General features: G+C 43.2%; 1 protein-coding gene across 1 annotated transcript in view; it reads left to right on the forward strand.

Moving 5' to 3' along the window:
• Window positions 1-287: 287 nt before the first annotated feature.
• Window positions 288-22,880, forward strand: part of USP10 (ubiquitin specific peptidase 10) — a 47,719-nt gene continuing 25,126 nt past the window's right edge. Inside the window, exons 1-2 of the mRNA XM_063168122.1 lie at window positions 288-387; window positions 19,871-19,939. Coding sequence (XP_063024192.1) covers window positions 367-387; window positions 19,871-19,939 — 90 coding nt within the window. The 5' untranslated portion in view covers window positions 288-366. The remainder of the gene's footprint in view (window positions 388-19,870; window positions 19,940-22,880) is intronic.

A 22,880-nucleotide genomic window follows, 5' to 3' on the forward strand; every position in this document is an offset into this window, starting at 1 on the left:
TGATTTTTTCAGAACCCACCCTGGCGATATTTTACATGCATTAACCAGATCCCCTCTCAGCCCCCTCTCCGCTCCCTCAGCCTCCCACAGGCGGCATGCCCGCCGGGCCGTTCCAAGGAAGCTCTCGGGGCTCCTCGCCCGCTTCGCCCCCCTCAGGGAGGCGGAGCCGCCTCCCGCCCTTTTCCCTGGGCGCCCTCAGCTCCCGCCCCGTGCGCGCGCAGCGGGCGGGCGGGGACAGCGCATGCGCGGTGCGGCGCGCGCCCGCCCGCCCGGCCCGGCTGGTGCGTGCGAGGGAGAAGATGGCGGCGGCGGGGGCGGCGGCGTGAGGGGCCGGGACCGCCGAGCTCCCCGGGGACGCGGGGCGCCATGGCCCTGCACGGCGCGCAGGTACCGGCCGGGACCCCGGGCACCACTGCGGCACCGCGCCCGGACCCCGCCGGGCTCCCGGCGGCGGGCGGGCCGCGGGATGGGGGGGGGAGCGTGGTGGCCGGGAGTAGGCCCAGGGTGATTGTGCACGTTCATTGAATGTGCTGAGGGCGGTGGGGCGGCCTCGCTGCCCGCGGGGACGGCGGATCCGGCGCTCCCGGGGCGGAATTCCCATCCCGGAGGGGTCCGGAGCGCGGCGGGTCGGCCCCACGCCGGTGTCGGTGTCCCCACGCCGGGGCCCGGGGCGGGGGGAGCCGGTGCTGAGCCCCCGGCCGAGCGTGCCTCGGACAGAGCCCATCGCTCCGGCCGCTCTTTTGAATTTTTTTTCGGACGGGGAGGAGAGGCAGAAACGATTCTATAACGAGAAGGGAATAAGGAGATTTGTAAACTAATCCTCCCCCCTCCCCCCCGCCCAAACACTCGCTAAAGCCCGGCGCATCGGGGTGCAAAGGGCTGAGTGTTGCAAGATCGCCGTGCCCGGGGATGCGTGTGCGGATTCCCCGGATCCCACTGGCTGAACCAGCCCCGGAGATTTGTGCACCGAGTGGAAAAAAAACTGCAGTCGTGGTGGTTTTGCGCTGGAAGTTTACAGCTCGGTTCCTGGGCTAATCCGGTGTGTGCTTAGAGCGAGTGATTGAATGGGTTCGCTTCGCTGTTTCTTTCCCTTCAGGTTTTTCTCCCAAAGAGTTTGAAAGCAGGAGTGTCAGGAGAAGCGTGTGGAACTCTGGAGTGTTTTATTTGTAAGACTTAGAGCAGCTTTGTTGTTTAGCGAATAATAAAGTTTAGAAAAGTGTGGTAGCGTTAAAAGTAATTTTGTTAAGGATCTGGGTTCTGTCATAGAAAGCACGTTTCATACAAAGTCATTTTGAACAGGATGATGCTTTACTATGAGTTCTATAGATTTTGTCTTTTTTTCTTCTCAATGAACTTAAGTTACACATCAAATGAAGACGTGCACTAGTGGCACTGTTATTTCCATTTTTAAAGTTCGTAATTGGTGAAAACTATACCGACATTTCTTGTCCAGCTTGATTTATTTATGTCTGAGAGACAAACGTGAGAGCTTTTGTTAATGTGGGTGTTCCTAAGGCAGCTGCGGTGTCTGGAGTTTGTTTCAAATTTACGACTCATTTAAAAATTTTGTGTCCTTCAAGTTTTATTTCAAAGTGAAGAAAACTCACTCACTGACCTTTTTTTTTATTGTCCCACTGAATGATTTTTGGAATGCAGATACATCAGAAGGATTCTGCGTCCAGCTCAAGCCTTGTTTCACTGCCTGCTTTCTCCCCCCTCAGCCGTACGTGTGGTCAGTTTAACGAGTTTGGTGTTTGAAATGCGACTTTTAAAATGATTTAGAGGAGTTAAGGATTTGGTTTGGTCTGTACATAATTGTGTTGGTGTACTTTAAAACAAAAAAATAAGTTATGCTGATGGTTTAGTTTATGGTGAAGTGTTCCATTGCTGAAATTAAAACTGGGCTGTAAATTCATCTTTAGTAGCAATTTGAGCACAGACTACTTTAAATCATCCCCCTCTGTAGGTAAAGGTGGATTTCAGGTCTTGTGAAGTTGCTGCTGAAGTTGTAATATATTATTTGTATTAGATAGTTTGCATATAATGTGGAACATAGATATTTTGGAAGCACATTTATAAAATATTGTTTAGCTAATGCTTTGTTCATGTTACTAAACACAACCTGTTTCTGGTTTTTTTTTCAAATGTAACCAGTTTATTGAGATGCTGTGTGGGATTTATGTGAGCACATCTTCCAGAGCAGTGCTGAGATGCTGAATTAAAGTAACAATGTCTTGGAGCCTGTGGGATGAAATCCTGAAGATAAGCTCAGGGATGCAGTTTTACATGTGTAAGATGTTTCCTTTTTGGTTTAGGATGATAGTGTTGCAGATCAGCAGAAAAAATAAGAAAGTTTTGATAAAAGTTGCCTGTTCTGAGTAGAAGATAAATAAGATTATTGAGTTATTATGTTCATGTCATGATGCAGAAGTAGACAGGAGTTCTTCTTCCATATCTCCAATTTGGCTGTACCATCACTGAGGCATTTTTTGTCACATAGGGGAAAAACATCTTCAGGAAAAAGTTGCTGCTCCTCCAGCCAAAACGCAGAGTCAGATTTCTGCCACGGGTGGATTCATGGAATAGTGGGCAGAAATATTTCACCAGTCAGTTTGCACATTGTGACAAATGGCTCCTGAAGCCCCATCCTATCGAATATTCCCATTGATTTTGGGTGCCAGCTCAGCTCAGCCAGCACAGAGGTGTTTGGTAGCACAGTTCAGCTCTTGCTGCTGTTTGTACCTCTGTGTTCCATGTCACAATTTCATAACCATCTCGTGAGAGCTTTCAGGGTTGTGTGGCTCTGCTGGGTGTGTGCTGGCTGCATTCACAATCTGTCCTCTTTTTGAGGTGAGCTACAAGTGAACCTGCTCTATTGCTCCATGACACTAAAGATGTTAAGCTGATCTAGTTAAACCCACTTGTCATCAAGGGCATCTAAAAATCTCTTAAAAAAAAAAAAAAGACAGCTTAAAAACTATTTCCCTGTTTGGAAAGACTAAAACTCTGTAGGAACTGTATAAACAGTTGTTTTAGCCACTTTTTCTATTGTTTTTCATAGAAAGAATTAATACAGAGGCATCATTTGTAAATCCTGTGAAAACAAGTTAGCAGAAGAAAGGATACCATAGCAGAATGAATCATTTATGCTTGTTTTGTTCTTCCACCATTACTGTGGTGTCAGATGAACTCGGTGCCATTTTAAACGTACCACGCTGGCCCCAAACCCAGCTGAAGTGAAAACCAGGCGGGTTTGAGCTGAGAAAAAAAAGCTGAACAAGCTCCTAAGCTGCTCATCCTCACCCAGGTTGTGTCTGGCCTGGCAACCAGAAGAACTGGAACTCGAACATGGCATGCAACCTGACTCCTGCAACACTGCACTGCAAACTGCCTCTTTTATGGCCTGCTCCCTGCCAGGCTGGAGCTTGATGTTTCCTTAAGCCAGGACTCTTTCTAGAAGACAAGAAAAAACGAAAAAAAAAAGGCAGCAGCCTGCAGGCATTTGTGCTGTGCTGCCTTTGCAGTGTCTTGCCTGATGTTTGTGGTGATTAGGAAATCGATGTCTCGAAAATTATGTCCAAAAAATGGTTGTTATGCAGCTGGATGAGTTTCTTGTGCACATATGTGTAATGTTGGAGTGTCCTGGTGGGCAGAAAGAAACGTTTGGGGATGGGACAGTTGGATTCTGTCAGGGTTGTGAAATTCACTGAAGATGTGGGGGACACCCTGAACACAAAATAAAAGGTGGTGTGGGACTGGGGGGAGGTGTGTGAGTGCCCCATCTCGCTGCTACTGCTCACTTGTGTCTGTGTTTAAAGGGCTGAGGAAGCTGCATTTGTCTCTCCCCACTTCTTTTTCATTGCTCAGAAGGGTCTGGGCTCATCTTCTGCCCGTGGAGTGAGCAGTTGTTCCTTCTTGGGAATTCTGTGATCTTGGGAATTCAGGCTGCAGCTGGAGCTGGGAGCTTGGGTAGCCAGAAGGGATCATTTGCCTTTCTAAGATGTGAATGGTGAATCCACACTGAGTGAAGTGGGTGAATGTGGGCTGGTTGACTTAAAAAAAGGAAGTCTGGGAAAACTGACATAGAACTTAAATTTGGAACTATATGGCAGCATGCAAATAGGCTGAAACCCACAGGTTTTGTGAATCACTGCTATTTATTCTGTGCATTCTAGACTATAGCACTGATCTGGAGCCTTCTCAGAATGGATCCAGCCATTTACCTATTAATAAATCCAGTTTCTGTAGGCAGTTGCTCAGACATACTGGTCTTTGCATTCGTGGAGCTGTTCAAATCCTTGGGAAGTGAAGTGGGGTTTTGTTTGTAGGTGAACTGAGCAGTCTCATTTCACACAACATGCTGTGTCCTACAAAACTGCCAGATCTGTTAGAATAGAACTTGCTGGCCTTGGGCCATTGGATTACAGTCATTTGTCACTCTAATGCCATTTCAGCAATGTAGATGTTCATTTCCAAAGAATTAAACGTGCTGGAGCTGCGGTTTTGCTTTTTGATGGAAGTGTTTTATGTGTGATCATTAAACACACAACTGGGGATTAGGGAACAAAGGGTTGTGCTTTGTGGTGAAAAAGTGTGTGTGTGTACATGTGTGTGTTTGTATATTCAGACATTCCATAAGAGAATAGTCTGAGATTTTAAAATTGGGGTTCTGAACCCTGGTTTTGTTTTATGAAATTGTGCCATAGGTATTTAAGACTGTGTTTTAAGTATTTCCAATAATGGGGCTGTGTTGGTTATTTTTAAAACACTTTGAAGGATTCTGTTTTGTTAGTGCTCATGTTAATATATTCATTAGTGCTTTAATAGAGTAAAACTTTGAAGTACATTAGTCTTTTCATTTTGCATTTGACTCTCTAATACCTAATTTATTTCCAGATATTCCTGATATTTTAAATATGTTTAAGAACTTTTCCTCCTTTTTTGACAGCATACAATCTATTGATCTTCAGTGTGTGCTACAAGCTCTGTTTCTCTTCACCTGTAGTTAGACAGGAGGAAGATTAAATCACAGTAACCCTAACAAAGTGTTTGTGCAGGGCTTCTTTGAATCATACACCTTGTGAAAGAAAATCTGTTCTTCAAATCAAGAAAAGCTTGTTGAGATTCTGTGCTAGCCACCAGTGTCAGTGCTGTAGGAAAGAAATGTGCAGGAGCACTTGGGGGAATTTGCTGTTGGTAGCATTGTGTGTGAATTCAGATCTTGGATGGGAGCTTTAAGGGAAGCACTCTGTGTTGTTTGCATTGGAATTATGGTAGGAAAAAAAGGAATATAGATGGGCTGCCATCGAGGGTAATGTTAACACAAACTGGAAAACCACTTAAGGGATCTGAAATTATTTTACTTTGTTAAAAAAGTAAATACCCCAAGTGGGGCTCAGCTTTGAGGTGGAAGAGAAAAACGCACAATCTGTAAAAGCTGCAAAGAAGAGGATGTCTCTAAAGGTTGTGTGAAAAGATGCATTTTAAAAAAACATGCAGGAAAGTAGGTTTTCTTCAAAGAACTCTGTGTATGAAAGACTTCTTATTTTGTTTGAACTCCACTGAGCAGACCAGCAGAAACAGCTGAGGTATTCCCCCAGTGCACTGGGCATGTTTTTCTATACAACATTAGAACCCTCTTTAGTGATTTACAGATTTCCTGCCTCATTTTCCCCCATGAATGTTGCAGGCTGGCAGTGGATTTGCCACTGTAACTCAAAATACAGAAGTGGTGTATCATTCATACAGAGTAGTGAAGGCTTCTGCTCTGAAAATGTTTTGTCTTGCTGGAGTGGGATGTCTTTGTAGGTACTGTAGCAACCTGGTAAAATAGGTAAAATACTGATAATGCCTTGAATTCTTGGTGCAAGCTTTAGGCTGGATGGAGAGGGAAGTGGAAAGGTTCAGTTCATTTGTTAGTGGTAGAGGCAGGCAATTAGATTAGCTGTGTTAAAACAATGGATTTGGACCATGTTACTTGGGGAGGGTATTCAGCTCCAAGTGAGGCTGGCACGTAGTGTGGGATGGCCGTGTCATTTTAAATATGAGTAGATAGGGTAAAAAGGAGAGGGAAGTCAGGCAGAAAGGAAAAGAGTCATTGTCAGCACAGGTAACAGCTGAATTGCAAAAAGAATCAAGTTCTCTGGAGCTCCAGTGTACTCAGTCTATCCATTAAATCTTAGGGGTTCTAATAATAGCTAGCTGACCAAAGAAAGTAAGAAATAGCACTCTGGTGTCCTTACAGCATGGAAAACCTCACTTTCTGTTCTGCTGCTGCCTTTGGGATACAAAACCAAAACCACAACTGTTAGAAAATGTCTGTGGAGCACTGTGTTTAATTGATACAAAGTTGGAAAAAAGTCAGAGACAACTTACTGAGGCAATTTCCACTTGCTTAGGCTGCACTCACTTCTCAGTTAAGGCCTGTGACCATAGACCATTGCCCCTAACAAGAAGTTTAGGCTTCCACATTTCATCACACAGAGTGAAAACTCTCTAACAGAACTTGAAACATCAAAAATGAAAAAGAGTTTATGCAGTTAGTGTGCTTTCAGAGCAGGCAAGAATGAGATACATAAAATTGTCATCGTGGCATTGCAAGCCACAGAAAATGTAAGTGCAGCAGAGTCAGAGGTGTGAAAGAGGAGCAGTCAGCTTTCAGAGCAGAAGAAATAAAGCTTTGAATTTGTTCCTGTCAACAGGCTCCTGCTCTCAGTCTCTTGAACCTTACTGCAGTCCAGACACAGTGCTGAACTGTGGGGGTCAGTGAATTGTGGGGGTCCCTGGGTTGTGGTGGTCACTCTTGTTGCTCAGTGCAGGTGGCAGATGCTGCCGTGGTGTTGCAGGTGTTGCCACAGCTCTGAGTTTCCTGAATTGGAGAGAATAAATGGAGTGGATGTGTGTTACACTTGGCACTAATGATTGCCACATTAAGGCTGATATGATTTTCTGGTTTGATGTGATCACATCCTAGGAATAGAGATGTCCCAAGTTCTGATCAGTGCTGAGCCTGCAGTGCTGTGGAGGGCAGCTGTGCTCATTTTCCCCTTGGCTTTGTGATCCAGGGGCTCTGAGGGGTCCCTCCTGCCCAGCTGTGATCCAGTGGGGCTGAGCTCTGCAGTCTGTGTGGCTTCATAATTGATCAAATTTCTCATGGATTTTTATAGTTAGGAAAGAGATAAACTAAGAGCTGAGGTGGCTTTTAACTGTTTGGTATGGAAACCAATTTTAAGCATGTGTGCTCTAAATTTATTTCTTTTGTGACAGCTTGAAATAAAAAACCACTTCAAATTAGTGAACAACTGCCTATTGGCAGGTCTGAGTGTCCAGCACATGCAGTGTGTTTGCTGAGTAACCAGCAGTATTTGATAATGGAGACATCACTAATGTGAAACTTAAATCACTTTATATGTTCTAGTTCAGTTGCTGTTTTCTGCCTTATTTGCAAAACAACCATTCTGAACAATTGTGTGAGTAATTCCTTGCTTTACTGAATGTCATTATGATTTGCAAGATCTCTTAATTAGATTTGGGACCAAAGGAGGCAATGAACAGACCCATGAGAAACATGTTCTTCCAAAAACTGCCTGAATTGGTGTTGTTTGAAAGTGGAAAGTCTCACAGGTTCAGAGTGTGCAGAAGTGTGAGGGCTCTGGGTGTGATTTCATCATCATTTCTCAACCTTGTCTGCACTGTGGGCCTGATGACAATTGGGTGGCACTTCTGTGGGGTCTCCAAACCGTGGATGGGTGAGGGACAGGAGAGCAGGAGGTGCTGGAGCTGTGCTGAGAGCAGGGACACTGCCAGAGCTCTGCTGCCTCTGTCCCTGCTCTGAGCAGAGCTGCCCGTGCTCCTGCTGCTGCTGTGGATGTTCCTGTTCTGAGCTGCCTGGGTGACTCAGCTGCTGCTGCATGAGGGCACCCAGGGAGCTGGGGGTGTGCTCTGCTCTCAGCATTGGGCCTTTAGCAGTTTGTCAGCATATTCTGGTTTAATTGCTTTTTTACATCCAGAAAGCAAAAGAATTTCAGTATCTTCGAGACTAAATGTGTTGGGAAATAGCTGGAGTGTTGTTTTGTGCATTGTGTTCATTCATATGTGCAGAATAATTCTGCATGCTGACAGAAGATGTTGTACAAGGAAAGACATAAAGTAGCAGCATTATCAGTGGTGGTCCTTTGAAATGAGCTATTTTGACCATTTAAGACTTGTTTTTTTCTTGCAGTATACCTACTGCCATACTCATACCCAATGTGCAAAGCAGGAATGTGCTGCCTCCTGGAGCTGCAGGCTCTGGGCATGGCAGGGAAGATGTTTGTGCTGCTTTTCCACCTTGAGGAACTGAGGGAGGCTTGTGGAAAACAATCCTTCAGGATCTTAGCTGCTAAATAAAGATTTTCTAAACTACAGAAAAAGTAATGCTGTCACTTAAAAATATGAATTTTTAGTATATTTACTGCTTGGGGTTTGGTGGCAGCAGTGTATTAATCTGTGCATTTCTTTTAACAGCTATGTTGCATCTACATAAAATTGTTTTGCAGATACTTAAGCTCTAAAACTGTCTGGGGAGGCGGTGGCATATGTGTGGTGTCCCAATTTTCATTTTAACTTGCAAACCCCTTGAAAATACAAAGTTGCTGTCACAGGCTTTGCCAGCTCCTTGCAGGTTTCCACCTGCCACGTGTTGAGAATCAGAACATGGGCTGGTGTCCTCATGGGACATCCCACATCCATGTGTGTCACCTGCTGGAGTCCTGGAGGGGCTGCAGTTCCTGCAGAAAACACAGCAAGAACCTCTGCAGAACTGGTACTGAAACCTCAGCTGATAAAGAACATCAAATATTGGAGCCTTTATTCTGTGGTGGTAGTTGTGTTTCATTTCTGTGATCCCCATGAGTCATTCACCAACCATTGTGTTTTTCACGTATTCTCTATTTTATTTTTGGCTGTTTCTCTATGAGATAACCCATTGTTGGCAGGTCACAACCCACAGAGGGGAAAGTCTCATTCTTCCTTGTTCCTGGCCATTTGTATATTCTGCTTGACACTGGTTCCTCAGTTCCTTAACACTCCTTCCACCAGTGGAAAAAATAAATAAAAAATCATCATTTTTGGATCACTTTTCCTCAGTTTGACAGTAATCACCTCGTTGATCATTCAGCCTGTGGAGAAGAGATAAGATTGTCAATTCAGCAAAATGTTCTAAGCATTCAGCTTTCCAAAAATTCAGGGTTGAGGAGTGAAGTTAGGCCATCAAAAGAGGCACATGAGTCCTGGGCAGGTGGGCTTAGCTGCTTTCCAAAAGTGCTAATCTGTGTTCCTTGTCAGGATGGAGTCCTGATAGGTAATTTTTGCCTCACCTAATCTTAGCCACCCTAAATCCTGCCCTGAGTAATTGCTTGTGAAAAGCATCGTGTGGGTGACTCGTTTGCTGAGGTGCTGTTACAGAGATTTTAGTTTTCCACAGTGTTTAGCTGCAGTCATTCAGAGGCTGTACATTCTTTTCCCACTTTCCTTTATGTTCCACTGTATTTTCCAGCTTGCTAGACAAATAGGAACAGCAGTCTCCCACTGCCCAGGGTGGAATGGTTCTCTTGGATGGGTCTGTGTGGATCCTTTGAGGGATTTGTCCTCTGTGAAGATGAGATTAGTGGAAATAAGCATACACAAACTAGTGGGAATCTAATGAAGATACAAGCAGTCTGAATTTTGCAGCTTTGCTTTTGATTGCTGTATTTTAAAAACATAATTTTGAGTGTAATTTCCATATTTAAAATAATAAAGTGCCATCCTGAATAGTGGCTGCTGTGTGTGCAAGGTTGGCACCTTCACCTGCATGGAGAGGGCACATGGAGCAGCTCACAGGAGAGGCAGTGTGAGATACAAACTGCTGGAGCTGAGTTAGAGATTGCTCACAGCAGTAGAAGGATTTCATGACTCCACAATCTTGGGTGATAATTCAGCTTTTGGAAAGGAGAGTGGTCTGGGAGGCACAAAACCCATTCTCAATTTCTTTTTTTCTCCTTTGCTTTCTTTACCAATAACTTCAGATCCTCTGTCAGCTCTTCATCTAACTCTTGTTCCTCATCTTTGGCCTCATCAAGCCAATTGTAATATTTTTGAACTACTAACAACCCATATTTAATCTGTGCCCATATTTAATCTGTTTCATTTCTTAAAACTCAGATTCTTGCACGTTTTACTCCTAGAGCTCTACTTCTGATTTTTTCTTTTTAATAACCTCCTCCAAGTCTGGATCTGTTGGTTTTACTTTTTAAACCATGGATTTGGAGGATAAAAGCAGTCTGTGAGGTAAATTCAGACACAGCAAGAGGAGAGGAAAGGCTTTGCAGTGGCAGGGCAGTGCCAAGCTGCAGGTTGTGAGCTGGAAGCCATTCCAGGAGAGCCAGGCTTTGTTCCTGCCTGGCCGGGGCAGGAATGTGCTGCCTCCTGGAGCTGCAGGCTCTGGCCATGGCAGGGAAGATGCTTGTGCTGCTTTTCCACCTTGAGGAACTGAGGGAGGCTTGTGGAAAACAATCCTTCAGGATCTTAGCTGCTAAATAAAGATTTTGTAAACTACAGAAACAGGTGAATTTCTGGAACGTGCCTGGAACTTGGGTGTACACTGTGAGGTGTTCTAAGGCAATTTGCTATTTAATGTGGCCCAAGCTGTGTTCTCCAGATGCAGAACTGATTTTACCATTGTGTTCTAAGAACTTCATCCCACTGAAGGTTGCAGCTCTAATGATTTTAGCTTGGCAGAGAAAAGGAAAAAGAAAAAAAAAAAAGGGCCAGCACTAAGGGTTTTCTGCTGGGAAGTATTAGATAAAATGACTGAGGGATTGTTTTGCCTGCTCCACCTGTAACAGAGTAGTTAAACTGGCTGTGTTCTTGAGGAACTTCATGTTCCAGCTTCTCTCTCTTCAGAGCTTATCATGCAGTGGTAAATCAGAATAATGCAAGTCTTAATTATTTTTGTTCTTCATTACAGGGAGGGTTTCCAGTTTGCACATTGACTCAATAGCTAGTTCAGTGCAAGAGGAGCCTGCAGAGCTTGAATAAATAAATGTGTTTGCTGAGTTATGAGCAGCCAGCCTGGAGCTGGTGTTTCCAAACTTTTAGAGGCTGTGAGGAGACAGAGCCTTGGCCAGAGGGGTTTTACCAACCACTGTGCTGGAGTGCAGAACTGAGGAAGGACCAGTCTCCCTGTTTGGGAAGGATTTCTGTTTCATTTGATATTTGTGAGGACTGCCAGCAGGGAGGTTATGATAGGAAAGTATTTTTGTTTGGCTTGTATTTAGTTTTAACATAGCAAGAAAACAGATAGGAAAATGTTACTATTTCTCATTATCACAGGCAGATGTTCTGTGGGTTTGTAGTGGTGGTGGAAAGGTGTCAGAAATTCCTTCTTTTGCTCTCCACAGAGCCAAGAGTTGATGTAATCACCTCTCACAATTCAGTTCCCTCCCTCTCCCTGTTGCCTGGAATGCACTTTGCAGGTATTGCTGCTGTAGTCCCCAAATGCCTGCACTTCATGTGTGTTCCTGCAGGGAAGGAGTTTTCTCATCAAGAACACAATGTTGTGCCACAGAATACAAATTAAAAGTAGTTTATAAAATGTGGGTACAGTTCTCCTGTCAGGGGCCGTTGCTTTATGATCCTGTACAAGTGCTGCAGTTGCACTGCCCTCCTTATGCCGTGATTATTTACAAAATAAGATTGTCCCTGTTCTGGTGGGCTTTCTCTTGGTTGTTTTGTGGAACAGAAACTACAAGCTGGGGCAAATCTGAAATGAGAAGCAGCAGTTTTCTGCTGGTGCAGCCCTGCCATGGGAGGATAAGGAGTCTGTGGAGCAGCTCACTCAGAAATGCAGTGGTGTCTGTGTGACACAGGTTGGTTTTTATTCTTGCACTCCCTTTTTCTCCCCCCTGCTCACTGCACTGACCATTTTATAGAAAACTTCCTTGGGCTGGATGCACTTTGTGGCAGCTGCTGTTTGAAATAGAGGAGTGCCAACAGGCACCTCATTATTTGAACTAGAATGAGGAGCATACATAAACAGAACTTGTTTGGGTGTAAGAAATTGGCTTGTCTTTTGGCAGCATTTTCTGTGGTTGTTCAGTTTGTTGCTTTGATTTGAAGTACGTTATATAATTGATAAAAAAAAGTACAACCTGCTTTGCTTTTGTATTTGAGTTACAATATTCAGGATAAACTGCTGAGATCCACAATGTGCTCCCTTAATTACATCAGGCTGGAAGGGGTAATTTGGTCATGAAACTTGTCCTGCCAGTAATGTGACAGTCACAACTGTGCTTCCCTGCTAGCCAGAGATCTGCCTTTCCTCTGACCAGAAAATGACTTTTTGAGGATGAGAATTCTTTTTTTTTTTTTAAATGAAGGAATAAAACCTGTCAGATTAATTGATGTGAAACATGTAGAAAATATGTAACTTTCTTCAGCTGTAATTCTATAATACCATCCAAAAAACTCCTGAATTGGGAAGGAAAAAAAGGAAAGGTTTGATCATCACTATATTTTTGAGCCTTTGATAGCTTAAATGGTGGGCAGGAGGAGTTGCACTGACTCATGGGCTTAGGTGACCTACATTTACCTAGCTCTGATCTTTCTCCAGGCACTGTGGAGATGTGTTCATGTTCTAGTTTGGAGCTGCAGGCTCATGATAAAGGACTGGCAGCTTCTCTGAGAGTTTGCTTGTGATTTGTGACATTTTCAGCTGTTAAAAGTTTTTATATGCAACTGCTCCACCTTCAAGTGTGGCTTCATTTGCATATGTTTGTGTTTAGAAAAGTCGGCTTTATTTTTTGGTAAAGAGATATTTTGACATATGCTTTGCCTGAAATACTATTTAGGCTGTGGTACAGCTGTAAATTCATGGCCAGTGGTTTTCATAGCTCCTGGTTATGGGATGCTGGGTGCAAATTCAAAATGTATGAAAAGCCCAAACAGCAAACCTGTTTTTCAGTTTCACAATTTTGTCTGTGCTTTTTAAACATTTCAGTAAAAAGTTTCTTGAGATTTGTTAGTTTGTAGAACCTTGTGTCCAGTTAAGTAATCATCTGAATTTCAGCTCAGAGGAAAGGACAACCTGTGGGAGGGCTGCTTTTTCCTACTTTTTCCATAAAATTGAGAAATTGGGAGAGAAGTAAAGGGTGAGGAAGCAATGCCTTGTTTGCTGCAGGATGAGTAATGGGAGAGTGTTTTCTCTGCTAATAAACCCAAGTGCAGTCATATCCATGTGCCTTTTTTTCCTTGCCAGAAATCACACTTCTGGCTGAATGCTTCCTTTTCCTGCTCTGCTGCAGCCTTTCCCAGAGCTGGGAGAGTAAATCCACTTTGCAGGAGTAACTTGGTGGCCCAGATTATATATATAATATATATCTAAGTATAGCTGAGGGTATACATCAGCTATTTCATCATTTCACTTCAAATGTGAACTAGTTTGACTTGTTTGGCCTTCTGCTGAGACATTCAGTGGTGGCAAGGAACAATCCAGCTGTAAAAGCTGTATTTTTAACTCCTTTATGGAAAAGCACTTGAAGTGGGAGTATTTGCAGCTTAAACTGATTTGACTGAAGATCTGAAGCTGTTGGCTGGTAGATGAAAGCCACGTTAATGCTTTCTGAAAGCCAAAGTTGACACTTCATTTTCCTGTAGCTTTGTGCAGCCCAGGTGATCCCAGGATGATGATGCAGCAGCAGTGCTATTTCTACCCATTTTTCTAGGACAGGCAGCTGTGGAGCACAGACTCAGCCTCCTTTTATTGCTGCAGGACGGCCTCGGTGCTGCTGGGCAGGAGCAGCAGTGCAGATTTCATGCCAGGCACTGGTAACATTTGCATTCCTTTCTCAGGTGCTTGGGGACCACAGCACAAACCAGTCAGCATGGGCAGAGCTTGCAGGTCAGGTATTTTAACCCTTTGGGGTCTTTCCCCCCCTCCTTGGAATTAGTTTGGCTGCTGCTGCTTTTATCTGCATAGTTAAATGTTGCCTATGATCAGAGTTATTACACAAATACAGAAATACTTTTACTTTCATTCCTTAGTGGTAGAGAACAAATCTTCCTGGATAGATTTGTTTGGTTAATGCATTTAATGTAATTTGTGTTAAAATCCAGCTGCAGCTAATATCTTGAAGATGTGAAGGGGATGTTATTGATGAAATGATCTGTTCCAAGTGCTGCAGAATCTCCTGGAGTGCAGCTGGATGTTCCACTGCTGTAATCACATTGGGGAGATTAGGTTAGAAACTGATTCCAGTTTTGTTGTGGCTGGAAGCACCAGGGGCTGACAATCAGCAGGATTTGGGATTTGCTCTAAGGAAGGTGTTTAACATGAGTATTTTTCTGAAGAGAATTAATGTTGGGAGGCAGGGATTCAATACAGGGAACTTGATTCCTTGCAGCATGTCAGACTGAACATGGAAATTGCTGCCAGAGGCTCAGGAGTGAGCTGGAAACTCCAGCTTTAATAGTCTCATCCACTCAATGTTCCTAACTTGTATTATAGAAAAAATATATTTCAAAAATGCTACACTTTTAAGGATATTCTCATCTACAGAGTATTTGTATAATATTCGAGTCTTAAAATTTTAACTTGGAGTATTCTAGTCTTAAAATTTTAACTTGGAGTATTCTAGTCTTAAAGTTTTAACTTGGGGAAGAGAGTCAAGATGCAGCTCTTCTTTTATTCACTTTTCAGTCACACAGGAAGCATTTCAGAGCTGCAGTTGTAACTGATTCCTTGGTTATTTTTAAGAATTTAGTTGTGTGGGTTTTTTAATAGTCCCAAGAGTATGACAATATTTTGCATTCAATGCCCAAACTTTATTGCAAAATTTTGATAGGTGCAAATCAGGCAAAGAAATGAAATATGAAGTACTAGAACACCCATTCACCAGCAGCTTCGTGAGAAAAGATGTCATTTTAGAATTGCATAAAGTATGTTTAATTTTGCAGTTTTTTCTTTAATTAGTGTGCTGGTTGTTGTCAGTGCATCTGAAGGGAAAGATTTTTGGTATATCCTGTCTAAAATGATCTCATTTTCAGGTTTATTCAGGCATTGCTAGTTTTATTTTCATCCTTGCTCTCATACATGTGACATCTGCAAGAAGACATTCACTTTTGAAAATTCCCAGAAGTTCAGAGCTTGGGTCATTGGTTATGGATCCTCAGTATGGAAGATACTGGATGGAAAATATCTAAATACTTGGTTGTGCAGTGTAAGCAAAGCATTTCATTAAGTTGGTGCATGTTTGCTCACATGAGTTAAATCATGGGAGTTCAGTGTGGTTTTTAACACTGTAAATGGTCAGGTTGGGTTACTGCTGAGAATGGAATGGATCATCAGAGTGTTTGGGTTTGGAGGTGTTCATCCACCCCAGAGGAGGAGTTTGGTGGCCGTGGTGAGGAATTGGAAAGGCAGCAGAGGCAGAGCTGCCCCGTTTCATCCCCTCTCTGCAAGGATTCCCAGGGCCCCGTTGTTCCCACCCAGCCCTGCCTCCCCCCGCAGGAGCTTTCATTTCCCTGCTGCTTTTTATACAGTTGCCAGTGCAAGGTCACTGGGGTGTGTTTGCTACTGTTCTGATCTGCTTCTAACCTGTGACCCACATGAGCCTCCCTGGGCTGGGGTGTCCTCAGGGACCTTGGGCACCCTCAGTGCAGGGTCACTGAAACTCCTGCTCCAAACCCACCAGAGATGCCTTCCCAGCAGCCAGGACAGACAGACAGCTCTGGGAGAGGCTGTGGAGAGGGTTTGACAGGAGAGGGAGGGCAGATGGGACTGAATTAAGCCTCTTAGGGATTAGGTATCTGTAAAAGTAAGTCTGGGGATATCATTACAGTTGGAAATTTTCAGAACTTTCTCCCGATGTTCTCTCTAGATTTTCATCCACATTCAGTCTTGGTGTGAGACTGAGCTTTATCCATGTGAGCGAGCACTGACACCATTGACTGCTGTGTAATGGGATTTTCGAGCAGCTACATTTTTTAATGAGGCTATAAATCAAAATCAGTTTTGGAAGAAATACATATACCCATACATATACCCATACGTATACGTATACCCATACATATACCCATACACATACCCATACACATACACATTTTGTCTGAAAATTTGTGCAGAGCTATTAATGAAACATCAGGATTTCACAGGTAATATTCATTAATATTTTGGGGTTGTGTGTTGCCAGATTTGTGTTACTGATGGGAATTTGTTGCTGCTGGGCCAGGTGAGCTCTGTGCTCACCTTCCCTCCGGGCCGTGCAGTTGTTGGTGCAGGTGAGAGGCTGTGGCTACCTTGGCCCAGCACTGATGGAGCAGCACAAGCAGCTTATCCCCAGCACTGCACAATCTCTCACCTGCTCCAGGGCTGACCCTGAGCTGGCTGTGTCTGACTCCCACTGTCCTGGAGCTTGTGCAGTCTGTTGTCCCCAACCAGGACCTTGAGGTGCTGTGACATGCAGGACCAGAGGCTGGGACAGCGTGGGGCATTAAAGAATCACAGAATCACAGAAATTCAAGGCTGGAAGAGACCTATAAGATCATCAAGTCCAACCCATGTTCTAACTATTCAGCTAGATCATGGCAGCAAGTGCCACATCCAGTCTTTTTTTGAACTCTTCGAGGGATGATGACTCCACCACCTCACTGGGTAGATGATTCCAGTATCTGACCACTCTTTCTGTAAAATACTTCCTTCTTAATTCTAACCTCCATCTCCCTTGACGCAGCTTGAGACTGTGTCCTCTTGTTCTGTCTGTTGTCACCCGGAGAAAGAGGCCGACCCCCAGCTCAGCACAGCCACCCTTCAGGAAGTTGTAGAGAGTGATGAGGTCGCCCCTGAGTCTCCTTTTCTCCAAGGCATCAGTCTGATGCAGTTGTAATGGGTGTGTGTTTCTTACACACTTGAAAATACTAAAATTGGAATTGAAATCATCAGAAATGAGTTTGGCCAAGCTTTTAACACATACTGATGTATCTCTGGCGTGTGTTAAAATGTTATTTATAGAGTGGGGGAGAAATTAATGCTGGCTGTGAGTAGCTCGTGTAAGTAATTTAATTAAATGTTTAATATGCCAAGCATTAATTTGTCAGTTTGGAAAGAAGGTAACTTCTAGAATTTTGAGGTTAGTTGGAGGAATTTTGAGGGTGCAAACAAGGTAGGACCCCAAAACTCATGCTGATAATAAGGATGTTCTTGTAAGGGTGTGCTACTTTTTATTAGATCTTAGTCTGTTCTTGCTTAAAATTTCTTGTTACTTGGGCATTTAAGATGCTGTAAACATTCAAAATTTGAATTAATGGTACAGGGTAAGTTCTGCAGCAATGCTGATGCTGCTTTAGAACTAAACAAGTATTTTCTTACACAGGGAGCTTACAGAGTGCCAGGTACACCGATTCCTTGGGATGGATGGATGGACAGCAGGCAGGGAGTTACAGTATCTTTCAAATTGCTTAAAATACATTTTTTCCCTCTGAATCCTGTCTTTTTCTGCTCGGGGTTGTTATACTTGCCAAGGGATGTGATATCACAGTTCTCTTTCACTCGAGTGCACAGTTGTGTCTCGAAAAGGGTAGAAAATTCTGTCCAGCTTGCAGAAGTTATTTCTGGGGAGATGAGGATGACTGCAGGCAGAGGAGGTTGCTTAAACTGGGCAGGTTTAATGTCATCACTCCTTAAGTTTAAGGACTGATATCATCATCATGGCCTTAAGTTTATTTTGAAACATCATTTCTCTCAGTTATCATGCAGGGATCTTACAACTGGTGACTTAATGCTGGTGTAAATATGCATTGGTAAATAAAAACAAATCAGATCAAATTCTGTTCATTTCAAGGCTAAATGGGATGGGCATTTTTAAGCTTTAGTCTGACTAGGATGAGATGTTGGTAAATATTTAAAATCCTGTTTTAAATTCCACAGGAAGAGTTGCATAGACACAAATTTCTCTATATGAATACACCATCAAAACAGTTAATTAATGCAATATTAATGATCACTTTGTTCAATTTTTGTCCTGTGTTTCCTCATTAAAAAAGAAGCTCAGAAAGACATACCAGGCCTGTGATACTTTGCTTAAAATGCTGGTTAATGAAATGACTGTATCATATTATTAGATGGAGAAATTAGGGTTGGATTTATATCACTTTTAATAGACTACACTTGAGATGATTGTTTTGTTCTGTTGCGTGACAGCATCAAAAATACCTCATAAAACATAAATTTAGTGATGAGTCAGCAAGTGATTTTCTTCAGTTTGTTTTTGGACTGTGATAAATTCTAGTTCATATGTTCTGAATAAAAATGCCTTGGTTATACTGAAAGTATAAACCATCCTGGGTGCTGTGCCAGGAGCTGTGAATTGGGTACAATTTAGGGATTTGTTGGGTTTGGGTGTTGGATTCTCCCTTGGTGGGAAGCACTTGGCTGAGGGAGGAGTTTTTGAAGCATTAAATGTTTAACTGTGTTTCACTCTTTGAATCTCAGATGTTCCAGTTTGTTTTGACTGTTTGAGTTGTTTGTAGTCTAAACCAGATCACATTTCTAGTTTTTTTTTTTAAACTTGAAGGCCACTGAAATGGGCACACGTGCAAGTGGTGTGTGTATAAATCACTTTTTGTGTAAGAAAAGGATGGTTTGGAATTGCTGGGGAATTTGGCTTTCAGTTAAGCTGTGAGATTTCTGAATGTGGATGGCTGTGAGTCACGTAAACAGCAAATTCCATTGGAATAAACCACCTCAAGTCTGGAAAAACCCTGGGATTGGGTTGTTGTGTGTGGCAGCAGGCTGCACTTCAGAAGAGATGATTTCCCAGATTTTGGGAATTCTTTTCTGTGGCTCAGCTCCCACTCTGGTTTGTTGTGTCTCAGTAGAACCGAGCTAAAGATTTACCACGAGCCAGAGTCAGAACTGCTGAAAAAGCTTTGCTGGTGGGAGGAGAGCAGGGAATGGTCCAGAAAGGCCCTGGGAGATAAACGGGAGTGGGGGCTGTGCTGTGCTGGCCAGGCTGACCTGCTGCATGCCAGGAGTGGTTTCCATCCTCTTTGTCTGTTTTGTCACTTTGTTCAGCTCCTTGTTTAACTTCTTTCTGCCCTCAGTGTTTGGGTGTTATTCAGTTACAGCTGGAGTGGAAGTTTATGGAATCTTCCAGGTGCTGTGAAATGCCAACAGCTCAGGCCTTTTTATTGGCAAGCTTTTGTTTTCTGTAAATTAAATTTCTCATTTTAGTGTTAATTTTCTTTGTGGTCTTGTTAGGTACTTTTTTCAGAGTATCTAGATGCAAACTATCTGAAAAGCTGCAGGAAGATAATGTTGGGCAAAGATGTTTTATTTTAGGTCTGTTATGGAGAGTTTCAGGCACAGGAATAACAGAATTGATGATTTTTGTGTGTTTTCCTACACCTGAGCAGTTTCAGTTCTTTGTGCCCTCAGGTGCACTTAGTCATGTGTAACTGCTCATTTAGCACAACTCTGGAGAAATAATTCTTGGTTTTTTCTCATTTGGTGAGGGGTGGGTTTAGAAGGCAAACCAGCCTTTGCCTGGGGCTTGTATGAACTGATGCAGCTGCCCCCAAACATGGTTTTAAAGTGGTCACAGGGTGAGGAGCAGTTTGTGATCACCTCCAGTGGGAATCTGAAGGAGAATGCTTTGCTCACACTTTCAGAGCCTAAAGTTCCTTGCTAAAGATGTAGGAAGGAGCCAGGAAGGAATTGGGATGCAAAGTAGAGTTCCTGACTCCCAGCACATGGGTCTTTTTGAATTCTAGTATCCTAATGGATTTTGATATGATTTTATTGATTGTATTGAATATAAATAGCTCTTTAACAAACATCCTTCTCTTTTATTTTTAGTATATTTTTGGGGAGTTCAGCCCTGATGAATTTAATCAGTTCTTTGTGACTCCACGATGCTCTGTTGAGGTAAGATCTACTTTAAACTTGTTCTAGAAATAACATTTGAAAGCTCCATCTCTTTGTGTGAATTTGAAATACAGCAATACAAATATTTGTCATGCCCTTGGCTTGCTAATTTACAAACTGAAAATTTTGTTCAGTAGTCTTCTTTCCATGTATGTGGATATTAAGTCAATTTTTAGACATAAATTGATTCCACTTTCTGCTTGTGATCTTTCAGAGCTGGACTAGCTGACAGTAGTGGGATGTTGATGAATTTTCCAGCCCTGTACCTCAGTTTTGATGTTTGTTTTTAAGGGGATGCTGAGAACTTTCCCAGCAGAGCTCTTGGTTGTAAGGTGGGCTTCTAAGCCTTGGGAGCCTTTTGAAGCACAAGGATTGTTCATATTTCTGGCCAGGTGGAGCACTGCTGGCCCTCAGAGCTGTGCTCACAGAGAAGGCTGTGTGTGAGGTCTGGGAAATGCATTAATAATGGACTAATTAGTGACAGAGAGAGGCACAGAGTGGGAACAGTTGTCTTTGTGTGTTGGAGTTCATTACACACAGAGCATTGCAGCCTCTTATTCTCTGCAGTTCTTGGTAGACAATCATGAACCATTTTCCTTTCTAGGGAGGAGTTTTATCCCATTGTCCTCGTCTCCAGACTTGAAAAATAATTTTCCTCTGGGTCCATTTCCATGCATTTCCTCCAGACATTTCCATTCAGACATTTCAGTCATGCTTCCATCCTGCCCTCCCAACATAAAGGAAACAAACACTCGAGCTGTGGATGGGGAAATCCTTTTGTCACAGTTTACAAACCATTGTTAATGTGACTTACTTTCCTGTAGCTTAATTTTCCAAGGCTAATTAGTGTAATAAACTGCTGAACAACGGAAGGGCACGAAGGGAACGGGGTGGGGTGAGGAGTGAGGGAAATTCAGAAAGGAAGAAGCAGTTATTTCTGGGGGGAGAGCTGTGTAGCAGAGGAGATCTTGGGGTAATTCCTGTTAGCTGTGATGACCCTGCTGTTCTCCCACCATAACTGCAGTCACAGCAGTGGGACACTGTCATCCTGTGTAGTGTCACCTGAAGTGCCCCCATCAGCTTTTTCAACACTTACTTAGGGGATGATGAAAATGTCATCTCTTGATTTATGCAAAGCTGTTCTCAAAGCATGAACCTGCAGCACCAGCACCAATGTGGCTTCATTTTCTCAGTGTGCCACTTACTGGTTAGCGTCAATATAAAGAGCTGTTGAACAATGTTCCTCAAGTTTGTCCTTGATCTGGTTCACTTCAATGTTTTAATTACCTGGATGATGAAATAAAAATGATGCTTATTAGTTTTGCACTAATTGGTGTAAAAAATTGGTCTGCAAAAGGCAGGGTGAGACTCAGGAAGGACGAGGCAGAGCTGATAATGCTGCAGTGATGTTTGACACACATCCTGCTGGGGACAGTCCCACATGTGCTGCTGTCCCCCTGAGGCCCCTTCACCTCACACCCAAGGGAGACTGGCAGGGGAGTAGTTAAAGCTAAAGGGAAATACAGGTTGGATGTTAGAGAAAAAAATTTTAATGAAAAAGTGATAAAGTTCTGGAATGTTCTGCCTGTGGAGGTGGTGGAGTCCCCATCCCTGGGTGTGTTTAACACAGCCTGGATGTGGCACTGGGTGCCAGGGTTTAGCTGAGGTGTTGGGACTGGATTGGACTCAATAATCTTGAAGGTCTCTTCCAACCCAGTGATTCTGTTGTCTAAAATGTCCCTTTTACCTGTGACATTTTTGGCACATGTTCTGTGTTGTACCTTTAGGCTGGGATGGTTCACAGTTGTGTGGAGCAAGGCAGCTTTGCAAGGGTGCTGTTGATTAATCTGATATGTTGGGGACCAAGAAGCTGTCTACTTTTTAAAAATCTTCTTATTCTCTGAAGGTCTTTGCTTTGGATAAAAACAAAAATTGCAAGGTGTATCATGAACTTACAGACATTTAAAGTAATTTTTTAGCTCTAAGTAAAATTATATTGAACCTGTGCTCAAAATTAAGATGGAGCTTGACCCATTGATTCTCATTTTTGGCTTGAAAAGATGATATATTAAGATGTATTGAGGTTCATAAATGGATTTACAGCTTGTGGTTTTTTTAAATACTTTTGTAGTGGGATTTCAGGAATATTTTTCTTGCTGTTTCTGATGCACTGGTGCCTGCAGTGCATTAAAAAGGTGATATGTGAGTATGTGTAGCTTAGGGAATTGAAAACTCAATAAAGAAATCTTTTATTTGTTACAGCATTGAGTGAAGCTGCTGTGTGCCCTCAGTGCTGTGTCTCCACTGCAGAAGCAGTTCCACGTTCTCCAGGAGCTGCTGAGTGCAGTGTGGCAGTGGCTGCTGCTTCTGCAGGGGCTTTGAGCTGCTCAGGAGCTTTAGGGGCAGGTGAGGGGGGTCAGGAAGTGCCCCCCTGTGCTTACACATGGCAGGGCTTCTGCCAGCCCTGAGCCCATGAAATGATGGCAGTGTTTATTATATAAAGTTATCCACACTCTGTGCTCTGGGTGCTTCATGCTGATCAGTGTGTTCAAGAATCCACCTGAGCTGGAACATTCCAAGGGCCACCCTGCAGCAGGTTAGAGTCAAAAGGTTGAGGTGTGATTGTTCCTTGCAAAGGTTTGTTTCATCCTTTCCCAGTTTGGTCTGTCTTCAGCTTTTGTCTAAAAAGAGGATATGCTTCTCATCCTAAAACAAATTGATGAAGAAAGATGCTGGGAGGTGAATTGAGAGCTTGGTGAGCCTGTGGTGTGTAACCAAGATAATCTTTATCTCTCAGTACTTGTGGTAATCTGCAAGGACACCTGAAGCTGCAGTGTGGGATTTGATAAATATAGAAGCATGAGTTCAAGGCATCCTCTCCAAAAATCAAATCTCAATTATGATGTTATTTTTTAAAGGATTTGGATGTTTCATATGAAAC

The sequence above is a fragment of the Melospiza melodia genome, chromosome 13 (assembly GCF_035770615.1).
Source record: "Melospiza melodia melodia isolate bMelMel2 chromosome 13, bMelMel2.pri, whole genome shotgun sequence".
In the NCBI taxonomy this organism is placed as follows: domain Eukaryota; kingdom Metazoa; phylum Chordata; class Aves; order Passeriformes; family Passerellidae; genus Melospiza; species Melospiza melodia.